Source organism: Alligator sinensis, unplaced genomic scaffold (assembly GCF_000455745.1).
Source record: "Alligator sinensis unplaced genomic scaffold, ASM45574v1 scaffold630_1, whole genome shotgun sequence".
NCBI lineage: Eukaryota > Metazoa > Chordata > Crocodylia > Alligatoridae > Alligator > Alligator sinensis.
The window spans coordinates 966,246-993,633 of record NW_005842522.1 but is presented as its reverse complement, the minus strand read 5'-3'; the positions used below and the strand labels follow the sequence as shown (position 1 = coordinate 993,633).

Here is a 27,388-nt window from a genome sequence, read left to right as displayed (position 1 = left end):
TGGTAACTGGGGAGAGGGGGAGGTGCAGAGGAACCTCATCTTGTATTAGAGTAAGTACAGTATTATTTAACTTAAGGGTTAAAAAAAAGAGTAATTATCCTGAAATCAAGCACAGGAAAATCAGAATTAAGAGTAGATGTAAAAGAAATCCTAACCTAAGTTATGGAGTGTGTTGTTGAAGCATAACATGGCTCCAGGGTGGATTGATTTAAATCAAGTTGATATAAATCATGATTTAAATCAGCAAGCCACACAAGCCCTTCTTTTTAAAAAAAAGAAAAAAAAGAAAGGTGTATAGTCATTGGTAGATGCAACAATTACACTGTTGGTTTACAACTAAATGCATTTTTACAGTAGATTTAGTACATATATTTCCCAGCTACATAAACTATCTATATACACAAACTCTGTGTGTGTGTGTGTGTGTGTGCATATAAATAAATAAAAGTTATATAAAATGTATGTGTATGTATGTTTGTGTAGCTAGGAAGAGCACACACCAACTGCTGCAGCTTCCTGAGCCTGACGAAGGGTTTTTGAACCCGAAAGCTTGCTTAATAACTATTCTCCAACCATTTGGGTTGGTCTAATAAAAGATATCAAATTCACCCAAGGAACCTTGTCTGCTAGGAAATATATGTACTAAATCTACTGTAAAAATGTATTTAGTTGTATACCAACATTTTTAATCGGGGGGGGGGGGTGTGTGTGTGTGTGTAAAATCTTAACATATTTGGAGTGCTAGCATACTAAATGTATGATTTCTATAAAAGCGTGAAAGATATATTTCTTATTCACTAGATGATTGAACTTTCTGCTATGATCTTTCCTTTTCCTGCAGTAGCTTGAGCCCAGCATTTGTCCTTTGTGTTGTGCACACTGATTCTCAGTTGCACATGCTGTCAGTTTTGGTTTTTCCTATGTCAGTTTTGGATGCATGCTTGGATTACATAGTGAAATTAATTTTATCTGTAAAAGGCAAGAGAAATCAGGCTCTTGGTGAAGCATATGTAATTTGTGAGGAATGTAATCCAGCCCTTTGTCTTGTACTCCAAGCTATTATTAGAATACTGACTGGAGCTAGCTAGTTCCTCTTGCAACCCTTTAGATATTGTAGCAGGAGACAGGGCTAGGTAGTCCACACTTGCATCCCCAGCCAGGCTTGCTCCCCCCACTCCCTTGTCAGCCAGCTCTGACTGATCCAGCTAGGGAGACAGAGAGGCGGGGCCAGCCCGCCTTTCTGGAGCAGACAGCATGGCCCAGTCCAGCCCAGGGCTCGAAAGCATGCTGGGATGCTGGGGGACTGTGATTTAACTGGAGCCAGGAAGGGGTCTGGGACAGAAGTTTCATAAACTGGTTTGACCCAAATCAGTTAAGTCTGATGCTACATTCAACCAGGCTTATCTTAGACCAGTTTAAGCCATTTTGAAACTGGTTTATGTGCACTGACTGAACTTTTGTTCTGTTGTAGGTTTAAACCAGTTTCTGTTCACTTAAACCGGTGTGTGTGTAACTTCTGTCCCTAGCCCTGGACACCTGCAAGCATAATCCCAGTCTTTTAGTACAGGGGCCCTTGTTTACTCCTCGTATCTAAGTTGTTATATCTTTTGGCATTCGTGTTAGTATTTGTGACTTAGCTTGACATAAATACTTTAAATTGCCATGCACCCATACCAGAGAAAATATAATGGGACATTGTTTACACCATGTAAATCCTTTCTATACGTTTGCTTTCTAGACACTATGTAGTATCTACAGAATGTCGAAATGTATTTGAATGTATTCTCTTTGATTTTTATTATTTTTTTTGTAAACCTAAAAACTTAGGGAAGTCTTGTACGTGTGCTCACCACAGCTGTCAATAATTGCAAGTATTTTAAAGTTTAAAGTGTCTTAGAATGCTAAACTGTTTTTATCGCTAATAGGAATAAGCATGAGTATCACATTCTTAATGACCTATTGGTACTGCATAATAAAAATGTTGCAAGAGTTTAGAATCTGTACAAGCTGAATAGGCTATTTCAGAGATGACCTCATCATTTATATACTGTTGCTAGTTACAGTCAAATTATTTTGGTATATAGAAAGGAAATGCCACAATTAAATACACTGTATTTCGTTCTGTTTCAGGCTGGTACAGAGGTGTTTCTATTAAGAAGCCCAATGTAAAGGTAAGTGTGAGCCCCATTTTCTATTTTTAAAGATTATTTCAGGGCGATGGTGCTGTACATCCCTGAAAACCCACATTTTTCTTTTCAGTTAAAGCTCTATGTTTTAAAATCTGTTTTGGCATAGGGGGGGGGGTTGGATTGAATTCCCTGAATTGATAACCATTGCTCTAGTCATCCAACAGTGCAGAGGCCCTCTCCACATTTATGCATGTGGGCTGCATCTTTGAATTTTTTTGTCCCACAAAAAAGCCAAAAAAGATCATTATGCCCTTCTTGATTCTGTATTTTTAAGGAAATAAATTGAAAGGAATTCACTTATAAGATATCTGTGTACATATCTATATCTGTGTACCTATTTATATCTCTATCTTATTTTGATAAAGTGTATTTAAAAAAATACATTTTTAAATACATCTAAGGGAAAGCAGGGTATTGTATGGTTCTGTATTCAGTGGATTTGTATTTGATTTTGATTTTGGTTTAGATTTGATTACTTTTGGTCAATCCCAGTATTTTACTAGGAGGGCTTTGTTTGCTATCAAGTGAATTTTATGTGCATATATATTGAAGGATATGTGTGTGTGTGTGTGTGTGTGTGTGTGTATACACAGAGATAAGCTATTCTTTTATGGTTTTAATACATTTTCAAGGTAACTTTTAAAATGTATTGAGCAGTAGTCCTTTAAAAGAAATAAAACCTGCATAATGTTAACTCTACTTCGGTTTTAATAAAAAATCCATACATTTTTAGTATCTCTTTTTATTTGTACATTTTATTGGTAAATCTTCTGTTAGAATTTGTATTCACAATTCTTACACAAGAGCCATTCCAACCTACCACGGTTTCCTAGGTAACCAGCACAGGACTCCAGAAACAGGCTTCATAAACCAAAAGAAATCCAAGCAGCATTTTTTCCTTTCCCATATTTCTGTATGATTAAAAGGGTACCTGTTGCTAGATTTACTGCCTGTATGGATTACTTCTTTCTGGGTTAGCTATGTAAGATTGTGTGCGCGTGCGTGTTAGGGCGGAGAGAGAGAGAGAGAGAGAGAGAGACCAACTGGTATTTTATTTTAATGTTTTTTTGTATGGGTAATTTATACCTGTATTTAGATGTCATTTGCTACAACAAGGGGAAGGGGGGAATCCTGTTGTGTCCGTATTGAATAAGATCCTTAGATTTTGTTGAAAAATTCTAGGATCTTCTTGCTTTGTATAATGGACCTAAAATCTGTCAGAGGGGTCAGCTGGGGGCCCGTTAAAATTTGGGTCAAGTTACAAGCCTCTGAAAATTACAGTTCATTCATGATCGTGAGAGGCTTGTTAAACGCTATCAGGATTACTGTCTGCATTGAGCATTCTCTATCTGGATATGTTTTATGTCTGCCAATCAATTTGTACATGTACCATCCCCACAGAGCAGCTTCAGTACGCTCTATCCAAAGACTGCAGGGGCTGTACTTGCTATTCCTGACTCTGTGCGCAAGAGAAGAAGGGGAAGGAAACACTGTGGCATCAGAAATAAGTTTAGCAAGATATTGCTTTTTGCTCTCACTGTCTCTCTGCTGGTATCCAAGCAGAGCAGTGTGAAATGTAGAGAAAAAGAAGAATTAAAGATTTATATGTAGAAAGTTGAGGAGCGGGGAGAGATTCAGAAACAAGATGCAGGAAGGGTGGGAGAGAGGAGTAGAAGGAATGATGGGATAAAATTGGAGTTGAAGATGGAGGTGGGAAGATGCACAGACTGGAACAGGGACTATGCCCAGAAGAAGGATGGTGCTAACTTAATGAGTTTCTTGTTTTCTCTTAATTTGTTCATTTGTTCTGTGGTTTCATGCATTATATTGCACAATGTACAAACCCTTCATTGAGAGAGAATTATTGATTTTTCTCTTAAGGTATTCTGTTCTGTTCACCATTGCAGTATCTGAGTGCTTTGTAAACAAATTAATTTATTTTCATAACACTTGTAAGGGTAGGGCTGATTAAAATCTCTATTATATTGAAGAGGAATTGAAGCATAGAGAGATTAAGGAAAAAAGATCTATTTAATTGTGGGTGCTGTCATGTTGGGTCATGGGCAGTCAGGTCTGGGGACACTTGGGGATTGAGGTGTTGACCAGGGTCAGGAAGAACAAGAAGAATTCAGGGACACTAGGTCATGAAGTCAGGAGGTGAGTCTGAGAATGATGTCTAGCAACAAGTAGAGTCAAGAAGCTGGGAGATCTGGCAGAGAGCAGTCAGAGAGCAAACCAGGTTAAGAAGCTGGGAGATAAAGCAGAGAGTGGAGTTGGAGAGCAATACAGAGGGAACAGCAAAGTGGTCCAGGATGAGGTTAAGTCCTGTTGTCCAGATACTTCCTGTTCTGGATCAGGTGTTTATATGAGGAAAGTGGAGGGTCAGCTGGCCCTGCTTGGCTACTCCAGTGACAGGGAGTTGGGCCCTACTGAAGGCTTCAGGCCAGCCCTGCCCACCCTGGGTGACTAGCTACAGCGTAGCAAGTTGAGAAGAGTGGCAGTGCTGATAGGCTGAGGTGCTGTACTTTGAAACTTTGCACATGATAGATGCTCTCTTTGAGACAACCAGAAGTTGATGTTCTAAGTACTTAGCATTATCTAGCACATAAATGCCTGACTTGCTTTGAACTTAAATAGAGATTACTTGATGAAGCTGTGAACAGATGTTGATTTTGTCAAGCAGAAAATATTTTAATGCAGGACTGCCAAGTCAACAAAAGTGTTATGCCAAGTGGTTAGAGCCAGGAGGTGTTACCAGCACCTGTAGTCAGGGGGCAAGCCAAAGACCAGCTGGGGTTCATGTGCTGAGCCAGAGGGGTTACCAGAAGTAGATGTCAGGACATGAGCCAAGGTCAGAATTGGGGTTCTGAAGTTCAAGGACTGGGTATACAGGTAGGAATATGGGAGCAGGTACCAGGGAAGTTGCATGGGCTAGAGATACTTGCAGTCCGAAACCAGTTTGTTGTGCAGCAGCGGCCAGGTGCTGCAAGGGCTTCATAAAAGCAGTCCGAGGGCCAATCAGCAGGCTGAGGTTCAGCTTGAGTGTTGCTGACCTAGCTGTCTGACTGCAGTGCAAAGGCAAGCACAAGCATATAGGCATCCTTGCCACTTGTCACATGACAGATCCTCCAAACTGTTTGCACATGAAGACTTGCTAACAGTTTGTCCCACATTATCATGACAGACATCTGTACAATTTTCCAGTAATATTGTCATAGGACTAGTGGACCAACAGTCCTCCACGCATCCCACAATGCACCAATTTAGTCCCAATTCTGGTCCCTCTGGAACTTTGTCCAACCACTCTGGCACTGATTGCAGAACTCTACTGCCTAGAAGTGCTAGGCTCTAGGTGGCTGCCCTCAGGTATTTACTGCCCTGTATGGTGATTTGCCAGCTATGTTGTGATCACCACACTCCCAAAACCAGCATGGGAACACCAACTACTGGGAACCTCCAGGACCCATCAGACTCATCCACGACTTACAAATTTAAGTTCCTCCCCCGGTTGGAGTCTCTAGAACCCTTCAGATACATCCAGGACTACTGTACCCCCACACACTAATCCACCCTTCTTCCACTATAGTCCCCCAGTAAGTGCTGCAGCAGCTGAACCAAGGATGGGGTGGTTGCTATCATCATCTAGGGTGCAAACAAGAATCAGTGGGTCTGTGATCAAGCCATTGAAACAAGATGGTCTGTCAGCAGATTGCCAAGAAAATGGCAGCCTGGAGTCATGACCATGACTGGACCCAGTGGCACTTGAAGTGTAAGGTACTGAGGTAGCAATTCACAAAGACGTGGGATAGCAACCACATCTCGTGCACACAGGGTTCTATGCACCCACTGTGCAATAATTCTTTCTTGTATCTTCATGGTGAACAACATGGTTAGGTCTAAAAATATTGTGGGACCTGGCAGCCCACACTGCCATCCAGGAGCCAAGGACTCCAAAGCAACTGCAGGTGAGGACACACATCCCCCACAGGCCAGCACAGCAACCTGGGCAATGAGCCAGATTGGAGACTTCCAGTCAGTTCTTCTGTGACTGGCCAGCTGCCAAAGACATGCAAATTTTGAAGTGGACCCAGGCTTGGACAGCAAGGACCTGGAGCTCCCTGATATTACTACCACCCAGTGTTCCTCAGCAGTGTCCCAACTTGGACCCATGTCAAGACAGATCCGGGGGATGGTAAGTGGCAGGTTCTTGTTGCGGATGGTTTAGGGGCACTTAGTTTGGAGAATTGCAGTTTGGGATGGTGCTGGAACTGCTTGGGAAAATACCTCACTATGGCCCACTTCCCCCTCTTCCACTTGTGGGTGTGAGTTGTTAAAAGGCCCCAAGGCAGGGAAAGGAGATGTTTAGTGAAATTAGCATTGGTTTTGGAAGGTGAATCTTTAACCATCACTGTGTGGTCTTTAACCATCCTTTGTTGTGGGTCTCCATTGCAGGACAGATTGTGGCACAGCATGTCCCACAACAACTGGGCATCTATTTATAGCCTTAGTGACTGCCTGTGGAAAGGGAGTAGCCTATCACACAGGAGTTCTGGGGGAGAGGCAGGAATCGCATCTAGTTTTTCAGGGCAGTGATCAACTATCTTAGCCAGTAGAGTCTTTCTTCTCCTACAGTCCCCTGCATTAATCACGGCACATCTTTTAAATGCTGCAACAAATAGGGCTGGAAACTTTGTCAATAACTTAGTTTACTGTACAACCCAGGCTAATTGTCAGAGGAAAAAAATATCCTTTACACTGAATAAAGCAGGGTGCCTGTAGAAAAAATATTACTGGTATGTGATAATATAATTAAGTTTATCATCTCGATTTGTGTACACAGGGAGCTGAATTAAGATTGCGCAAGTAACTTTAGTTCTGGCAACCCCTAATTTTGAAGTGCTAGAAATTTTGTTTTAATGTAGGGTGTGTGTATGTGTAATATCCTAGGTCTTTAGAAACTATATAATGAAGAAAACGGAAATTTGTTCATGTGGTATCACTAACATTCACATAGGTCACTAGCAGGGTAGAAACAATTTACCCACCACACAGACCCACATCGCCCTTATGCAAAAAGAATAACTAACTAAAAGAAGTTTTGGATTTCATGCTCTGTTTATGCCAGCTCTAGAGAGGAGCCAGGACAATTTGACAGTATGTTCCACAGGTATTTGCTGACAGTTGGGGAGAGTTGGGAATCTTCAATGTTATTCCACCCTCTGCAGGGGAGTGTCACAACCCAGTGATTTCGGTGCCTCGGCACGATGGAATTTTCTTGCCACATGAGAGCCTCTTGCACAGCGAGGGTTTTTGCTGCATAGAAGACCCTCGGTGCAAGAGACTTCCCGCCAATTTGCAGGGTGCATTTCTTCTTTGCAGCACAGAAATGCACGGTGCAAAGAGTTCCTGCTATTTGAATGCAAATTTGTGTCCCGCTATTGGCTAGTTCTAAATTATTCCTACGTGGCGGCTAGTAATTGGCTTGCTAGCCATTTAAAATTTTGTGCGATTTCCGCCCAAGTCGAAGAACTTGAGCACGCTGCAGAGTGCCTCTAAAGAGATCTGACTTGCGGCTAGCTGATCGATAGACTGATCACCTATCGATCTTTCTTCCCGTCGCCGAGCGCAATCCCAGATGTACCCTTTTCCCGCCGGCTTGATTTGCGGACGGATTAACTGGCTTGGGCCTCGCCAGCTGGAACAACTCACATAGTTGTTCAGACGACCGGACCATCTGCATCGCAACTACAGGCGGCGTAAGTAAATGTTTTTGCAACCATTAAACCTTGTCTGCCTCTCCATTCACCAGCCCGCCCTGACAAACGAGCAATTTTTAAATCACCTCGAGTCGGCTCTGGCCGTCCAAGACAGGGAGTATGCTTTAGACTAGAGGACACTATCCATTGCCTGTAAATGTTACCCTGCCATTATCCTTGTTTCTATCTCATCTGTTTCTTTTCTGTTTTTCTTCTCTAATAAGTCCCTGTCTCCATACCTCAAGCATCTTATCCCATTCTTTGTCTCCTTACTCAGCTAGTTCCAGTTTCTACCTTCTGCCTATTTGTCTTACCCTGCCCCACTAGCTCCCAGTTCCAGTCTTCATGCCTGGGCTACTTGTCTAGTGTCACACTGTGGAAAATGAGCAAATTAGTATGTTAACATTGATTTGGGTCTTTACTGCACATCAGCTAGTCTGCAGAAACTATCCACATTCCTAATGTTACCCTCATCCAAGATGGATTTGATTTAAATCACTGGTCAGGAAGCCTAGATTTAATTATTGTTTTCTATAAAAAGTGCATTCTTGTTGCTTGATATAACTTTAATAAATATTACTCACAACTCAGAGATAGATGGAGGTTTCATTTTTAGAAGGTAAACACTATACATTTTAAAGTAGTGATTTATTTTGATATTTTTTCTGATTAATTTTTCAGCGACATCAGAAAACTGAATTATGATTTGGTTATTTTATTTACCAAAACTAATTGAAGCAAATGGTTGTGAAGTCATTGGGGGGTGAACTATCTCCAATTCACTAAATTAATCATGGATATTTGGGGGATATTTTTGTCGCGTATTAGGAGGACAGCAACAACTGTCACAAAACACAACAGACATTTAAATTGTTTTATTTATCTAAAACAACAAGCTTATGTATTTTGGATATTTTTCTTCAACAACAAGCAGCACGTATGATTATTTTAATAAAATAAGCATCTGTATTTTTTTGAATTACTAACTATTTTAGTTACAAATGTGAAATGTGTTTTTAACAAAAGTAGATGATTTCAGCCAGGTCAGCGTGAGAAACTTAAAATACAGGGTCATGCAGCAAACTCAGTCTTCAACTTCCTCTTCCTGTTATTCATAGACTGGAAAAGAAAGACAAACTTTCCTACTCTTTCAGTTCCCAAGCGATTTCTTAATTTAGAATGAATGCGTCCAAAGGAAGAAGGCAGACAAGGTTCCTTGGGTGAATCTGGTATTTTTATTAGATCAACCCAAAGGAAGAAAATATTCTTTCTACACCTGCTAGAGAAAACTGGATTATCACTTCAATAGTCTCTGGATCCAGGTGCTTAAGTGACTTCCACAGGTCACTAGTGTAGCTTTCTTTAAAACTCATCAGCAAACATATATTTCTTGAATGGTTCACCCTTAGCCCTGAAACTTATTATAGTTGGTATTATTCAGGGATGATTGCTGGATGCCCGTGTCATAGCCAACTCCTCTTCTTTCACTGTTAAGGATTGACTCTGGTACTGAGTATTGAGAATATTGGCAAGAAAATGAGCTGGAGATAGTACTTGATCCATTTGTTTTTTTAATGCCTGTAATTTAACTCTGTCATTGCGTATTTCTCTTTTCAAGGTCTCACTCGGTTTCTTCCAAATTTCAACAGCATCAGCAATAAAACAGTGATGTCCCTGCAGTTTGTACAAGGCTTTGGAAATAGGCTTCGGGATAGTCAGCATACGTTCTACGTTTTTCTTAGGCCCAACATTGAGAACTTTGGCTCTTATAGTTCTGTCTATTTTGTCGTGATTTTGTTCACAAGTTGTCATCAGATTGGGTCAGTTCTCAATATATCACTCAAAACAGTCCGCTATTGAGTTCCGTCACATGTCTTGTGGGAGAGTTAAGTTTGGTTCCTCCTGGTTTCTTCAGAGCAGCTGCTACAAAGTGGTTGTTACAGAATATTTTGCAATTTCAACAACATTAGCCTTCATTTCTGGAGCACTGAAGTCTTTGGCTAAGAGGTGCAAAGCACTGCAGCCATATGTCATTAGTTTGGGGCTTTCTTCACTTCTCTTCTAGATTTCTTCTCATCTTTGATACATGTGCAGCATTGTCTGAGACAAAGCTGTTTACTAGACATTTGAATTTTTTTTACAGTTTGTTAAAGGTTTTACCGCTACGTCTTGCATGTATTCTACTGTGTGTGCGTTTGCTGATGTATCAATTGTTTCTGTAAGGTAGATAGTGCCTTCTTCTCTTGTCACATGAGCACATATTACTGCATCATTGTGGACATTGCTCTACCCATCAAGACTTATGTTAAAATTTTTCCTCTGTAGACTTTTTGCACACTGTTCAACTTCTTTCTCATATGCTTTATCCAGCAATTTGCCAGATATATCTGCTGTCTGGTGGACTGTCTCCTTGTTGAAGTGACTGAACCGTGTCAATAAAGTGTGTTGTCAACCATACAGGAAGGAGAGTTTGTTGCATAAACAAACTGAGCAACTTTTTCATCAATTACTAAGAACCATATGCTGGTTCTTATTACCAACTTAATTATGGTTGTTTCTGGATGACGGATTTTTTTTTCTTTTAGCTACAGGTGTTATATGCTGTGTGATATACGTTTGACTGGAACACTAGTATCATTTGCAGATAACTCTGTAGACAGTGGTTATGATGTTGAAGATGGATAGTCAGAATCCTTATGTGACGAATGGAGTACTGCTCATTTAGTATTACTCATTGCACTCAGTACTACTTTAGAAGTGAAACTGTAAAAGGAAGACCTGCCTATTTCAGCCATTATTTTATATCATAACTGCTTAAAAAATATGATGGTTGCATTAAGTACCAACTATATTTTTGCTCAAACGTTTTTATGAGAATTCAAGTACTTCAGAAGTCCACCCAAAAGATATGGACAGGGAAGACAGGCAGTCCTTAAGAAAGAAGTATGAAATAAGAAAGTTTACTAACCTGGAGATTCTGCATGTTCAGACACGTTCCATTCATCATCTTTAAAGCAGCTTCCTCCTGAGAAGGAGCACTTCTTATGCTGATGTTTCATTTGGGCAACCAGGGCTTTCATTTCTTTGCACTGTTTGCATTTTGCATGTATGCCTCTTACCCACAGGTAGAGGAACTTCATTCAGATATTCCCAAACCGGGTCTCTTTCATGGCCTGGCAAGCCTGCTTCCGTGATAGGTTTTCCCTTCTACCATACCATTCCCTCACTAGATCTCAAATCAATGGAGAAGCTATACTCAGAAACTTATTCCTCAAGACTTCTGGAATATTCTGCTCAAAATGTTTATTTTTTGTTTCTACTGTCCCTCCCTCCTTGCATTTATCTTTAGACTCCTCAGTCTTGTCCAGATCTACTGCACCCCCAACAATCCTCTATTCATTTAACTTCTTGAAACTTTGCACTTTTAGAGGGAGGCAAAGGCTTGACTGTGTGTACACAAACTTGCAGAGAGACAAGAGGGCTGATGGGTAGGTAATCAGGTCTGTTATCTTTCATCTCCATATAGTGCTGTTAACAAGGATGTTATCTCTGGAGACACAAATCCACAGTTTGAGAACTGAAACTAAGCATCACAGAGATGCTTAATGGGATCTTCTAGACTGAGCACTGAGTCCCATTGGGTAGAGTGGTTTTCTTTAATCTTTACTAATCTATAGAGGAGCCCCTGGGAACCCTGTAAGATTTGGTCCCTAATATAGTCCATGGCCTGTTGTGACCTATTCATAAAACTTTTCTAAAAAGGTTACATGAATATATTGTCTCAAATAGTACATAATTAGAAGTTATAATCTCTATTTTATGAAGATATTCTTGAGCTTTAACATATCTTAAATTAAAACTATCTTTATATAGGTGTGTATTTTTTTTAAAAAGCATCTTAAAAAATCTGATTTAAATTAAAAAAATTCTGATTTTTTTTTCTTGTGGGTTTTTTAAATTTATTTAATTTTTTTTTTTTAATCGTGGTTTTTATTTACCTTGCCCTCATCAGATCAGTTAGTCAGGCACAACTTGCCTTTGGGGAATCCAGCTGGCTCTTCCTGATCAACTTGTTCTTCTTTAGGTACTTCAGAATAGATTAATTGAGGGCCTGCTCCATGATCTTTTCAGGTATCGAGGTCATGTCAACTGGTCTCTAGTTCCCTGGATCCTCCTCCTTCCCTTTCTTAAAGATGGGCACTATATTTGCTCTTTTTCAATCCAGGACCTCACCCAACTGGGCTATATCCATCTTGAGCCAAGGAATTGAGCACTGGAAGGCCCTCAGTGCTAGGTGCTATGTAGGAGCTGGTGCCAGTGTGTCCCATAATGGTCCCTGAACCTTTTGTGGAGAAAAGCAAGAGTCATTGGCACTATTATCATTAGCAACACTGTTAAGAATTGTTGAGTTGTCTCTGTTTTTTCTATCACAACACAGCAATTTGGGAAGGTCAGAGTATCTTCCTCCCAACTCTTAGATCTCTATGGAGATCCTTATCTCCCTCTGTCTCAGAGGTACCCCACTGTATTTTTGTACATTTGCTTTCTCATTTTTTCTTCTTTTTTGTCATCTTCACATTTTTTTCCTCCCAATTCTTTTCTCCCTTTCTCTGCCAGTCTCCTGAGCTCCAGCTTTATCAGCTTTTTCAGTGCTCTTCCATCTTTTCTCTTCATTAGTTTGTCTTTTTTATGCCACTGCTTTTATCTTCCTGTTGTCTCACCAGTTTTTTTCCCTTTTCTTTCTGTCCCATTCCTCTTTGTCTATTAGTTGTTTACTGCTGGTCTTCTCTTACTTACACATGCACACCTGCATTCCCTTAATTTCACAGGGGCTCTTAGCTGAAGAGGTAGAATTACGTTTTGACCCCAGATATCAGAGTTTCCCTTTTATTTTTTTACCACACGTGCTGCTGGAGGAGAAATACCACTTGGCTTCTGGAGAGGTTTTGTAGATCTTAGTGAAACACCTTTAAAGTAGGGAAACATTTGAAAAGAAGGACATACGCAGAATACAGAGCAATACACAGTACTAGAAGATATAATTTACCACTCTGAGCCTTTTGGCTAGGGTAGGATATAAATATAATTTTAAAAAATGGTGTGCAAACTTTTCATAAAAATGCATTACTCAAAAAGTAGGTGATCATTTCATTGAAGACATTATCATAACAAATGTGCATTGTTTCTTATCACTTCAATACTTAGTTGTTCAGTCTTAATATTCAAATAGTCCTCAATAGGATGCTTACTTTAGAGTTAAGCATGCCTGCGTCTGTTCCGCAAACCACTTTTGCTGTTCCCTAGACATTAGGCTAACTTCCTCATCCTGGAGAAAAATGTAGTATCGAAAGCATTTTTTACAATGTAAAGGAGCCATTCTAATAACCAGGAATCTGCAGAGGTGTATCGGAGTTCTTACCTTCCTTTTCTCCTTGAAGCTGATATACCAGATGAACTTCTATGCGGAGGCAAGAAAGGAAGTTGGCTCAGAGCCAGCTAGTTAACTTTAAAATTCTCTTGTGCCATAGTGAATCTCTAATTAGCTAGTTAAATTACTTTGTTGCCTGTTTGTTTTGATGAAGTGGTACAAAAGCTATGAAACAATTGGCAGTGTTTGACCAAATATCTCAAATTTAGTAGTGCCTAGAAGATAGTGTAGAATTCTGCCATTTTAGGAGCACGGTTAGCAGCATATGTTGAACTAGAAGCATTTTTCCCCTGAAAAACCGTTCTGTTTTCCCCCCATAAGTGCAAAATTTTCAGTTTGATCCTAGGCTGTTTGCTGTTATGTCTAGCAAACTTTACAAATGAATGAATTATCTCATGACAACATAAAGCTACATTAGCTCTTCTCATATTATCTTTGCCAATCCCTTTGATAACAAAAATTCAAATGTCTGAGCAACAGGAAAGTCTGATTATTCAGTTGACTTGTCCTTGGCACATGCTTTTTAAAAAGATGTTTCTGAATTTGGGACATTTTCTGCATTGCTATTTATGAATTAGTAGGAAAGGAATATATAGGTTTGAGTAGCAGGGGGAGGGAAGAAGATGTTTCAGTAACTAAATAAAAATGAAAAAAAGTTTAAGAATTTTTGTCTAGTTTAGATGTTGCAGCTGGCAATATTATTGTATGGTAAATGACAGTGCAGTACTTCCTTAATTACAGATTACAGTAAGATGCATAGTGCAGACCTGTCTCATTGTAGATTATTTTTATTAAAAAAAACCAAAAACCTACCAAATAGAAGATGCTTAAGGTGGTAGGCTTTACCAGAACAGCTATTCCTAACTCCAGTTCATCTTTCTGTGTTCTGGGGTAGTGGAATGTTGACAGAGCAGCTGAAGGCATAGGCTCCTACAGACATTCAGTTTCTCCTGGGAGAGTTGCTGCTTTCCCAGGAGAAACCATGAGTATACAGATGCTCAGGATTTTTCTCCATGAGCAAAAATGGCTGCTCCAGGAGAAAAACAAGTTGGGATCAATGAGGGTTGAATCACTCCCAGAAGAGTTTCTTTTGAGAGAATAAATGTCTGTATACTTTACCCTCCTAAGGGAATCCATAGCACAGTCTTCCAGCATCCCAAGATGCATTCTGCCTCTCCCCAGAGATGGGGAGTTGCTCCAGCTGGACTCTACTACTTCAGTGAAACCAGAAAAAGAACATGGTCCCTTCAGAATCCTGCATTGTATTGCAGGGAGACACGGGCTGACTGAGCAGATCTGGGTCAGCCAATCAGGGCTGTCTTGTGCGCTGCTACCATCTGTCACCAGGGAGGCTGAGGGAGCCTGCAGAGCATGCTGAGATGGGTGCACAGGGACCCCCTGCCTGTGCAGCATCAACACTGCAAGCTCTCTATTCTTCAGGGGCTCAGCATTCAAATGTTTATCCAGACATCTCTGTGTAATTTTTTCTACCAGGAGAACAAACCCAGGAGAACTCTCCCAGGTCATTTGAACTTGTGTATTCAGCCTTAGTATGAGGCAGGGAGGACTTCAGTAGAGTATTCATTTATTGCAGTGCAGCATGGGTTCTGGTGGAGAAGCTGTACGAGATAGAACCAAAGTGTGTCAGAACTAAAGCTATCAACAAACTAGGAGAACAGAGCACAGGAAAGGAATTGGTGATATTCTTAAATGGTGGCCAAATTTGAGTTTTTTGGCCTTTTTTCCTTGTAACTCATTGACCTAAAGGACAGTCAGATTTGCATTTCTAGGAGGAAATGTGATGATTATTGTTAGGTGGGAACATTTTTTCCTGTCTCGCAAAATTCATGTGGTCTGTATCAGGGAAAGATACCATATTTATTCAAATCCAAGACCAGGTGTTATCTCTGCATTTAACCTGAGGGGGATAAAGGCCCCTTGTTTTGGATTTGAGTGCAAGGTGGCTAGGGACAGGCAGGTGGTGTGGCTCTGGCTCCAGCCCTGACCCAGGGTCAGAGCTATAGCTGTAGGTGCTGGTGTTGCCTGCTCTTCCACCAACTTTCTTGAGATCTCCTGTAGCCCTGAGCCCCCTATCCCTCACATTTGCCCACATCCCACACCCTCTGCCCCCCTCCTGCTCCTTCCACCACTTACCCTTGTTCCATCTATGGCAGGCTTTGGGTCTGCTCTCACCTTGGCATGGAGCATGTTTGCTCTGGTCCCATAGCAGTGGTGGTGGTGTGGTGGCTCTGGTTCCAGGGCCCAGCCCAAGCTGCTGCTGCTGTCACAGCTTTGAGGCAGGTGAGGAATAGAGCAAACACATGTTCCATGCCCCCGGGTGGGAGAAGGCAGGAGCCTGCCAGAGCAAGTATAAGTGATAGAAAGGAGCTGGGGGACAGTGGTGGTAGAGGAGGGGAAATGGTGGGGGTGGTGGTGAAGAAGCTATGGGGGAGGTCACTGGGATGGGGGAGCTGAGTTTGCAGTGGGGAAAGCATGGAGGGGGTCAAGGTGGCAGGGGGGACAGGCATGGGCAGGGCAAGGGACAGAAGTCAAGCTGTTTGACCCTTCCCACTGCCTGTTCCACCTGTTGCCTCCCTACCACCTGCCCCCTCTTTCCTGCCCCACTTCTGCTGCTTTTCCCACTGCATTGGTGGTGGGGTGAATTTAAGACAATCCGCCAACGATTAGATTTTGTACATGGAAGATTAGAACAAATTTGTAAATTTTCCAAGTATAGAATCTAATTATTGGAGGGTTTTTTTTAATTTCAGGGTTGTCTTGGATTCAGGTAAATGCAGTTATATGAAGTTTTCATGAGAAATGTGGGGATATCCAATTTACCCCAGTGTAGCTGATGTCTTATTGGTTAGGATATTCAGCAGAGACGTGAGACCCAGGTTTATGTTGCTGTACCTGATGCCCTTAAGAACTCAACTAATCTATTCTGATCACCAGGCTATTGACTGTGAACCGGATTTGAAAGTTTCTATCTACTCTTTTGAAGCTGTTAGGCATTATGCATATATAATATTCAGTTATGATATGAAATTGTATCTATGTAGCAATTAAATGTTAACACTTTTACCTAGTAGACTCGCTTCAGCAGAAAAGATGGAGAGTGCCACCTCGGAATAGTCAATTTGGTTGGTGGTCAGGGCTTTCACTTTGGTTTTGAAAGACTGAGGTTCTTTCACCTTTGTTTCTACACCAGTAGACTGAGCTAATTGCTGTGCCAGTTAGTGTTTTGGGGTATGTTTCTCTGGCTTCTGACTAGACCCTCAGTCTTAGACTTGAGGAACCTTTCTGCATAAACATTTTGTTAAGGCTGATACATTTCATAGAAAAGTTTCAATTTTCACATGTGACATTTTCTGAGAAAAAAGAAAGGGAACTGATCAGGAATTTTTCAGCCTAAGACACTGAGGGTGCCAGTTTCTAGTGCATCTTTGTATAGCTTGTTTTTGTAATACTTGATAAAGGGTATTTTGACTCTGGGAAAACACTGATGTAAAGGTGGCTTTGATAGGGCATTTTTCTGTGATATGTAGAGATGGATTATTGTCTTTTCTACTGCAGTGCTAGAGTGTTGTTCAGATGCTTGCTTTTAGTGTATGCCAAGTGGGCAGAGCAGTATGTCAACATTTTTGCCTCCTGTGGAATAAATATGCAGCATGCTTTCTCCTGGGGAGGTGGTCACCCACAGTAGTTTGCATGGTGCGATCATTAACAATTACAGTACAATAGCTTAAGTGACAATCGAAGCCTTTGCAGAATTCTTATACTCTAAAGAAAAAGTAAACGGTAGAATTCCATAGGCTGAAGTATTTCTATTCACTAGGAGCTGCTTGTATCCTTCCATTACAAACCTCCATCTTCTTGCACATGTTAGCATTGCAATATAAATCCCTTTTCCTCTTTGTTCTTTTAAACAAAGTCCTGTAATATTCTCCTGGCAGGGATTCTGTGTGTCTCCACAGCTTCATATCAAAATCCCTACCCCCCTTTTCCCTATCCATGCTAGAGGCTTTGTATACTCCTGCCTTTGCCATGGCCTCCATGTGCACTCCCACACCATGGTCCTGCCTTCTCTCTTGTGATGTGGTTCTTTATATGCCCTGTACCAGAGTGTGTCCCCACCCCATATTAAGGGCTATGTGTGTACCCCATTATCTCCTACCAGGAGTTCTGTGTCCCCATTTCTTCCTTTCCATGTACCAGGGCACTTAATTCTTTTCTCCTTTTTCCCCATGCCAGAGGCTCTTTTTGCTCCTTATACCAATGTCCCCTGTTCTCCCATTCTGACTTTCCCTTCCATGCTAGAGGCTTTGTGGCTATGTCAACTACTACAGCTCTTAAAAGGAAGTTGAAAACCATGGCCTTAGAAACTGGTCTTCTCATGAGATGCTTCTCTAGTTTGTGTTCCATGAACCAGGGTTCCACTGATGTAAAAGAGCAGGTGCTTTTGCCATTTTCTCTTAGAGCCCCACACTTACAGAATTTTCCCCATATTTGGTCCAGAACAGCAGAAGTTTGTTAACTTTTTAACGCTGGCAAGCATTATACTTAAACCATGATTAATCAATTAATTACGTCTTTGGTAAGCTGCCCACACGTTCATGAAATTATTGTCACGATAAAACAAGGGGTAAGCCACAAAGTTATTACACCAAAATGTATAATAACTTTGTGGCTGATTCCCATCATGCCTGAAACTGAACATGTGGCTGGAATTAGCTGATGGGGCCTACCAGCCTCAGGGCCACATCAGAGCCCTTGACTCTGAAGTGGTCCCAAGGTTGGGAGTGCTGAACAGCTCACTGCTGCTCTTAGCCTCAGGGGTTCATTGGAATGACCCTAGAGTGCAGCATGCCTCTGAGACTGGGAGTGGCAGTTAGCTGATTGGGACTCCCAGCCTTGGAGGCACATTGGAGCCCTTAACTGATGTGCGCCCATGGCTGGGACTGCTGATCAGCTTCCTGCCGCTCCAAGCTGGACACACCAGTCACATGGCTTGCTGCTTGCTGGTGCAAGGGGAACTCAGGATCATGATCCCAGGATCCACAGCACCAGTTAAAGGACATGATTGGGAGCTGTTCCCTAATCCTACAGTCATGCATCCTCCCATGCACAAGTAGTGTGGCAGGAGGCACAATTGTTGGGATTGGGGATCAGATCCCACTGGACCTTTTAATTGAATGTCTACTGGGGTCTTTCAGAACATCCATCCTTTTTTTTTCTCTGGCCTACAGAGAGCTTATGAGTAAGGTAAGGTTTAAGGATCCTGGAGGTATCACAGAAGGAATTTAGTGTGTGTGTGCATTCAGGATCCTTACTGTATATCTATCACTAAAAAGCTAAGCAAAAGGAGTAAAATATAAAAGCAAGACAAAAACAGTAGTTGTTTTTTTTTTTTTTTTTAGAGAGAATATGCTGAAATAGCCTTTCCATTGAAATTCTACTTTAGGTTGTTTTGCCTATATTTTGACATCTTTTATTGCCATATCTTCCTGAGAATTGTAAAAGCAGTAAAACTAAATCCAAAAATATTCTTAAAGTACATTTTTTCAAACTAAAATTCAGACCAAAATTTTACACTTGTCTCTGCTATCTGCAATCATACCGTGTGCTTTAAGCTGCAATACAGCATGATTGACCTTCATCTCTATTCTGTGGCCTAGAACATCAAATTTCTAATCAGAGACCAATGTTTTTACAACGTAGTACATAATTCAAATGGAAACAGGAACAGCAATCAGACTCTATTATACAAAGGAGAATAAAAATGATCAGGAGCTGCCATAGTAAATATTAACTTGTTTTGGACAAAAAACTACTTGCTGTTGTTTACATTTAAATTTGAAATTATGTATTCAGTCATCAGTACTTTTACTTAATGGAGTGAGCAATTCTATAACATACATATTTGAAATATTTTGAAGTGGATAAAAGTCTGATAAAAATAGATTCAGAATTTAAAATGCTTTTCTTTTTAAATATATATTTAAAGTCTAAATTTGAAATTATAATAAATATAAAGAACTAAGCATGTTATATATTTACATAATTTAAATAAGGAAAAATGCCAAAATTAAGATGAGTAGAATTCTAGGAATTAACTTGAAACTTATAACTTATTTATACCCTTATTATTTATATTTGCACGTGTAACCCAGGATCTCCCAAGGGTGTGCCTGTCCTCAGTTGGAAGGGATAGATGAGGCAGGTGACAGTGCTATGGGAGGGACACCTGTGATTTGAGCTCAGGTCCTTCTTTCCTCTATAGAGTCAGTTCCATGCCAATGCTCTTAACTAAATACAGTTTATTAGATTATTATATACATACTATCTATATCCACTATATACAGGTAAATATCTCGGTAGGTATCACCCAACAAATAAAGGAAAACTTCTGGTAAGTATTTCCAGTGATATCATTCAACAGCATTAAGGGTATACAGGTAAGTATTTACAATATGGTAAACCAGGAGCCACCTCCTGGGACTGCTTGTCCTAATGGGCACCCCACCTTGAGGATGGCCTTCTCAACCCTGTGCCTTACAGAGGTCTGGCGCAACTGGTGAGTCCTCAGGATGCCCGTGCAAGGTGGAGGGGCAGATACCAAGATGGATGAACCAGGTAAGTTAGGGTCAACAAGCAGTTTACAGTGAACCCAGAGGAACCATTGGCAGAGTACAACCTGGTAAAAAAAAAAAAAGAGGAGGATGGGGGGAAAGTTTGAGCAGGTAGCACACTAAGGAGGAACCAACTATACAAAAACTAAACCAATCCTATCACAAATTGGACAACATATCCACAATCATGATAACAGTTTTACAAAATATACGGCGCAGCTTTACACGATATGAGGCGTGCCTACCCCTAGATTCCAGTTAACAAGGGGTACCTCCCTTGTCTAACTGGGAGGGAACCTTTCACCCGGGGCTTCCCTCGGGGGGGGCGCTTATTTCCAGAATGCCTCCCCTGCGGGGCTAGATTCTGCTAGCAACTCAGTCCTCTCCGAGGAGCCAGTGACTGGGCCTCAGGGTCCTCTGCTCAGTTAGAAGCCCCCAGTGCTGTCTGCCTCATGCTGAGACCCCTCTCCTGGCCCTGGACCTTTGGGCACAGAGGGTTCTTCTAGCTCTTGGAAGTGGGTGGTAGGAAGGGGGGAATCCAGCCACTGATTGGGGGGTTTAAACCCCTCCCCAATCATTCTCAGCCTGCCAGGGCCTTGCCCCCCCAGCACAGCTTCCCTGCAGCTGAGGGCTCACTGTAGTGCCCCCCAGCTTCTAGCCTGCAGCACTGCAGGTGTGTGCCTGCATTTCCAGAAACAAAAGGGGGACTGTCTATATACTTGCAACTCAGTTCAGTCTGTGCAGGTTAGATTGACCTGCAAAGATTGAATCAAGGCAGGCTCAAGCTTTTTGAATGTCTGTACCTTCTGTCTGTACTAGCTGCTGACTAGGGCTGTGCAAAGCTTTGGGTGCTGATTTTGATTCAGAGGAGATTTGGCCTGATTTGGTGGCTGAGTCTTCACATTCTAATAGAATCAAGGGACCAATAAAAAGGTCCGAATTGATTCGAAGCTCTCCGAAAATTTGGAAAAGATTTGGATAGTTTTGATTTGGGCAGTCCCCACCTGCTGCAGCAGGGAGCTGGAGCCAGACTCCAGGCCAATAAGTAGGAGGCTGCAGGAGGCAGGAAGGGACCAAGGGGACCCCAGCCCCCCCATTGCTGCCCCGCCTGCCCCAGCTCCTGGTGCTTTAAGAAAAAAAAAAAAAAAGCCACCACTCACCGGGTGCTACTGGGCGGGGGGTGATCCCCACTGTCCCATGCTGCATTGGGGGGGGGGGGCTCTTCCACGAGCCCCCTGATCCCCTGCTCCCCCAGCCCCTGCCATGGCTGCCATGTCCACCCTAGCTCCGGTCCTTTAAGAAAAAAAACAAAAAACCCTGAACCCCCCTCCCCCCCTCGGCCCCACTGCTCCTGTAGCAGCCTCGGGGTTTGTGGAAGAGCCCCCGACGCAGTGGGGGGGCAGTGGGGATTGCCTCCTGCCAGACAGGAACTGGTGAGCCTGAGATTTGTTTCGGGCAGTGGGGGGCAGCAGGGATCACCCCCCATACCCACCCCCCTCCCCACCCAGCAGCACCCGGTGAGTTGGGTCTTCATTTTTCACAGTGCCAGGAGCTGGAGCAGGAGGGGCAGGTATTGCCAGGCTGGGAGAGCAGGCAGGGGATGGGCCTGTGCGATTTGGAGATGGAGCAGCAGCCAAATCTCCGAGTCAGTTTCAGCTGAATTGATTCAGGACAATGATTTGAATCACTGAATCAAATCACTGTCCCCCGAATTGACCGAATCTAAAGCAAATACTAGCCGCTTCTCACAGGCCTACTGCTGACCTTCCTGCTCCCTAGCCCTGAACTGTTCCCAATTCTGTGACTACAGACCCTCCCTTCTCTGGTTTCTGCTTCCTGTCCTTGCTCCTGGGAACAGGATAGGCAGGGCAACAGAAGGGAGGAGGTTTCTACCTGTATGGCAGGGGGAAATCTTGCTTGCCTACATCACAGAAGACAGGCTGATTTGCCCATTCTGTGCCTGTAGTCAGGACAAAGGCTGCTGTACTCTTGCTGCCTATGCCGGGGGGGGAGCAGGGAGGGGAGCTAGGCTGCTCAGGCTACTGACGCAGGGTGGTTGGAGCTGGGAGGCATGTATTGCTCTGAGGGCTGCGGTGAGAGCTGGATTGTTCCTGCTGCCTGCACGGCAGGGGAAAATCTGAATTGCCTCCATAGCAAGAGAGGCTGTTTTGCCTGTGCTGTGTTGTGGCCAAAAGGGAGGATGCATGTCCCCTGTAGCAGGGTAGAGCCAAGTTGCTTGCACTGCCCACTCAGCCAAGGGGAGAGATTCTGGGGAGGCGGGGGGCACCTGTGTGAACTGTGGCCTTGGGGTCTGTGGCCTGCAAAATGTGCAGCCCCCTGCTATCCAGGAGTTGAACAACCCTATTCTATACTTTTGCTGGCTTCCTTGCAAGGAAGTTTTTAAATTGCTTTTGAGCTTACAGAAAGTGCAATAATTTTTTCCTGTTGAAAGTGATTCTTTGCTCTCTGGGTATGGAATATGATATGGAGAAACAAGCCATAGATTAAGAACATCCGAAAGTTTGCATGTCTTGTTCATGGTAAAAGGATAGCGGGTCCCAGGCTGACCCCAGTGTGGAAAAGGAGCTTTGGTGTCTGAAAGCTCGAGAACAACTGGTTTTAAGAAACATTAAGATTTTTCTCCTTTAACCAATTTTCTCCTATAAATTGGAGCCAAATTTAACCAGTTTTCTCCTATAAATTGAAATTTTATTTAAAAATTTTAACAAGTGGTAGTTACTAAGCAGAACTACTGACATGCAAGCTTATTGGCATATAACAGGGAAATAAATCTACAGGTCTATGAAGCAACTGGTAGTTGTCTTTCCAAAAAGGAAATGGCAGTTTTGAGGCTGCTACTGGAATTAACAAGGGTTTTTTGTTTTGTTTCGTTTTGTTTTTTGTTTTTGGAGCATTCTTTTATTTCACCTTTTACAGATTAACATGAGTAATTTTAAAACATCAAATGAACTCTTCCAACTATCACTTCTTCACTGAGAATCTTAAACACTTTGCTTTGCAGTCAACTTTTTATCTTGCAGAGATATCTGTTGAAAAATGTGTTGCTGCTTTATTGTTCAGAATGCTTCCTTTTACCTCTTTGAGAGAAGAGATCGTTTTTCTTTTATGATATACCTGTTTTTTACACTTCTCTTGCATACTTAAGCTGAAGAGTCTGTTTTACTGTAAAGATCAAGAAAGAACAGTAACATTAATTAAAATCACAGAAAGTAAATGATGTGTAGGAGTTGGGCCATGTATAATAACAGATTTTACATGTACAAGCTAAGCAAGTCTGAGAGAGCCCAGAGTATTTAAACATTTTTAAGTCTCCCACTTCCATCTGTCACAAATGTAATGGAGAAATATTTAATCGTAATATCAGGTTTTCTTTATGCACCTGTTTAAGAAAAATGAAGAGCAATGTTTCCTGAAGTAATTTAATTACAGTATTTACTCAAAATCAAGGTGAGAACACCCCCCTCCCCTCCCCCCTATTGGACATGGTTGGAAGAAAGCCCCTTGTCATGGACTAGAGTACAAGGCAGAATGGGGGCAGGCAGCTTCTGTCTTTCTAATTGACAGAGAAAGAATTTACCATCCTACTCAGTGAATTGGATCAGTTGGATCCTGATCTTATTCTTGGTTCCTTTTGTACTGCTTTATCCATGCAAGGAGCCAGAAGTCAATATAAAAGGGCAACAAGACATTCCTTCAGTGTGAGGGAATCTCCAGGAAGCTAGAGCCTCAGAATATAATTTACAGTGGCATCTTCTGGAGCACACAGGTGACATGAAGAGTTGTGGCTGGAGTGTGAGAGCTCTGGTGATCTCTGGACAATGTAAAGGCTCTTACAGAGCAGCCCTGCTGTCATTAATGCTTAGAGGAAATTGTCCAGAAAATGCCTGTCAGTCAAGGGCATTGTGGGTAAGGGTAGCTTTAATGTGATTTAAGGATGCAGTATTCATAAGATCAGCCATTTTTCAATCAGATGACATTATATTGATCTCAGATTAGTCATGGTGGAAGCAACAGGAGCAGAATATTAGCTAGAAGGGTGTGTGATCTTCAGGGAACCAAGCTTTCTGTTTCCCACAGAAAAAAGGGAAAAAAACCATGGGTTTCCCCTTTTAACAGAGAAAGTGGATTTTTCATTTTAATGGAGATACCGGTGGATTTTCCACTTTTGTAAAGAGCTCTCTGCAGGCTGGCTGAGTTCCAGGGAGGTGTGCAGGAAACCCCATGTGGAGGGCTGTCCTAACCCAATGGCATGTGGGCTGGGAGCTGTGCACCATCTGAATGGCATGTGGGCTGGGAGCTGTGCACCATGTGGGGGGGTGGGAAGCCGCACATGGAGGCATGGAGTTGTGCACGGTTGGGCTGGGTGGGCTGCTGCTTGCCTCCATGTGTGGCTTCCCTGTGGAGTGCTGGAAGCCCCATATGGAGGCACGGAGCCAGCCTGACCCGATGATGCATGGCTCCTGCCTGCAGTGCTGTGATCTGCATGTGCTGGCATGGAACCAGCCTGGTCTGGTTTGAAGGTATGCACCAGCAGGCCCGGCCAGCTCCATGCCAGCACATGCAGGCCCTGCGATTCAGCCAGAGGCACGCACCACCAGTGGCTCTGCCTACTGTGGCCATGAGTGCCTCAAAGGCCTAGTGCTGCTGAGCTGCTGGCAGTGGGGGCTGTGTACTCACAAACCCCACACCAACCCACAAACCCTACACCCCCCACACCCCTTCACAATATCCCCCACACACATCCATAAACCCCGCATCCCCCATAAACTCCACATACTCCCATACCCACACCACCGTCCACCCACAAACCCCATATCCCCCACACCTTCACAAATTCCCCCACACACCCCTGACACACATGCCAACTGTACAAAGTACCTGTATATATTTCTAAAGAAGGTTCAAATAGTGTTATATTTAGTTTAATTTGTTTTAAAAAAATTAAAATAAGATGAAATAAATTAATTTAGCATAATTTTGAATTTTTCTGTGCAGAATTTCGTATTTTTATATGTATAATTCCTTGGGTGTACAGAGTGGTCTCAGCAAGAGCTCTGATTTTCCATGCTGAAAACCCCCAAATCCAGTGCCAAAATATGTAAGTATTTGGCCTTTCACTTTAATCACTGATTTTGGGGTTTTAATCAGAGACTTTGCGGGGGAGCTGGGGTTATCAGAGAATTGGGGGGGTGGGTATCAGAGAAAACCAGGGTCCCTGATGATCTTTTAAATTTTAGCTTTAAAAGAAACTTACCGGACTAGAGCTCTGAAACAGCAGAGTCAGCTGAGAGAATGGTCAGACCATTCGTTCCAATGAGTAGAGTGGTAGTTGGCCTCTGTGGTGTCCCCTCCCATTGTCTCTTTTCTTTCTGCCGGTCCTTTCATAGCATCCAACAAAGTTCATGCATGCTTCTCTGAACCAGTTAGTTTTAAAGGGTGTAGAAACACGCAACAGTTGAACTAGTCATAAATGTCAGTGATTTGGGAACTGGTTCACAGTTGTGTGAAGTGTTGTGGCTCTGCCACCAGGGAGTGAGTAGGGGGAAGTCCTTGTACCTATTGTTTGGGGTGTTCAGGGGGTAGGTGACCTGTATCTGCAGGTGTTGTTACATTTCTACTTTCTGTTCTCTCCTAAACATGAGTTCAGTAAACTTCAATAGCTTGCAAATAACCAAAGTCTGGTGTATGTTTGGCCAACTTGGGCAGGGGAGTGGGGGAGGGAGAGGAGTGCTTGGACCTATACTTTTTGGTTCCCAGGGGCTAGAGGGCCATGGGGATAGGCTGCAGTCAAGCTGAGTAGGGAGCAAGGATGCAGCTGGTTGTTAGCAAAATAACCTTTATGGGACAAGCAATGCATGGGAGCACATTAATAATTTAAAAAAAAAAAAAAAAAGGCCTAAAAAGGGAAAATGGGGGGCAGTAGTGTTCTGGCTGCTGTTGACTGTAGCTTGTGCAGGCATAGCTGTGCTAACTTTAAACTAGCTAGCCCTGGTAATGCTAGCAATATAGCCAGTTTAGCACAGAGTTGAACCCAGACTAGCTATGCCCAGGATAAAAATTATGTTGAAATGAAATTGTGTTTTCAGTCAAAGCATTAAATGTGATTTTTTCCTAATAGTTTGTCTCAGTGCTTGTTAACCTTATCTAATATCTCAAAATACATGAGTAGCAGGATTTTTTTTTTCAAGCAGATTGGGTTAAAAAGATAAGACTTCAAGTCTCTCCAGTTTGAGAAGTTCTACCTGCTCAAAAGAGTATGCCTCTTCAGTTTAAAGTGCAGAATATGTGAGACTGAATCTTCTACAATGACAGTTCCATTTACTTGCAGCTACTTGAGGCCTCCTTTATTGATTTACTTGTTCGTTTATAGACTGTAGATTAGGCGCAAAGGTTAGCAGAATCTGGATTCTTCTGGATGCTCAGATTCACTGTTACTTCCCTGGGGAACTTGTACGTAAACCCGAGTTGCCTCTCCTTTTCATCTCTGACTAGTGGTTTCCTCCACAGCTAAAAAGAAGAGTCAACCGTATCTGAATTAATGAGGAATACAGAAAAGATATTTGAGATATCAGTAAAAACCCTTGCAAAGCCTGGTTAAGTAGGCCATATAATAATGAGGAGGATAGAAAGTGTACCTAGCCCTTCTCAGTGATAAAACTGCAGGAAAAATTACAACCCTGTCCTGGGTTATTTACTTGTGGACATGGAAGAAACCAGCTGGGATACCATGTGATGAGGTGCTACATTGGCAGTCCCTAACTGGACCACTGGACAACAGTGCAGAAACAATGGCTGAAGAAGAGGTAGAGTTTTTCTACTTCAGTCCCTAAATACCAGTGATGCTCTTACAGTGGGAGGTCAGCTAACTGAATTCCTGGTTTACATGGTTATATCTGGGTAGCCTAGCTAGAGAATATTACACCAGATATGATTTGTCCTGAACTGAATTGGGACCTCATGGAACCAGTGCTGACTGCTTTATGGCCTCTGACAGATCACTGATACCGAGAGTTATTACACCCAAAATAATTAGCTTCCGTTACAAGGCAGCTTGCTTAATGTACTAAATGTTCCAATATTTCAAGCAAATTTTGATTCAATTTGGAGAAGCTTCTGTCTTCCCAAATAGATATATAATGTGGTTGCTGAAAAGTGTTAGGGAAAACATGCTTTTTCTGCAGAAGAGTTATTTTTCTAAACTTTTTTTGCAGCACAGCATTTTCTGACTGTCAACAGCACTGATAAGACACACTTGTCCTTTGAACAATAGTGGTGTCCCATTCAGGTGTGCTGAGGTTAGCCTTCTTTTTAATCTTCAGAATTAATTTGGAAAGATTTGTAATTAACAGTGCCACAGGATTG

At 42.3% G+C, this 27,388-nt stretch overlaps 1 protein-coding gene across 1 annotated transcript in view; it reads left to right on the top strand.

Moving 5' to 3' along the window:
• Positions 1-27,388, top strand: part of DOCK3 (dedicator of cytokinesis 3) — a 590,333-nt gene that overhangs the window by 34,647 nt on the left and 528,298 nt on the right. The window contains exon 3 of the mRNA XM_025213329.1: positions 2,131-2,171. Within this exon, the coding sequence (XP_025069114.1) occupies positions 2,131-2,171 (41 nt within the window). The remainder of the gene's footprint in view (positions 1-2,130; positions 2,172-27,388) is intronic.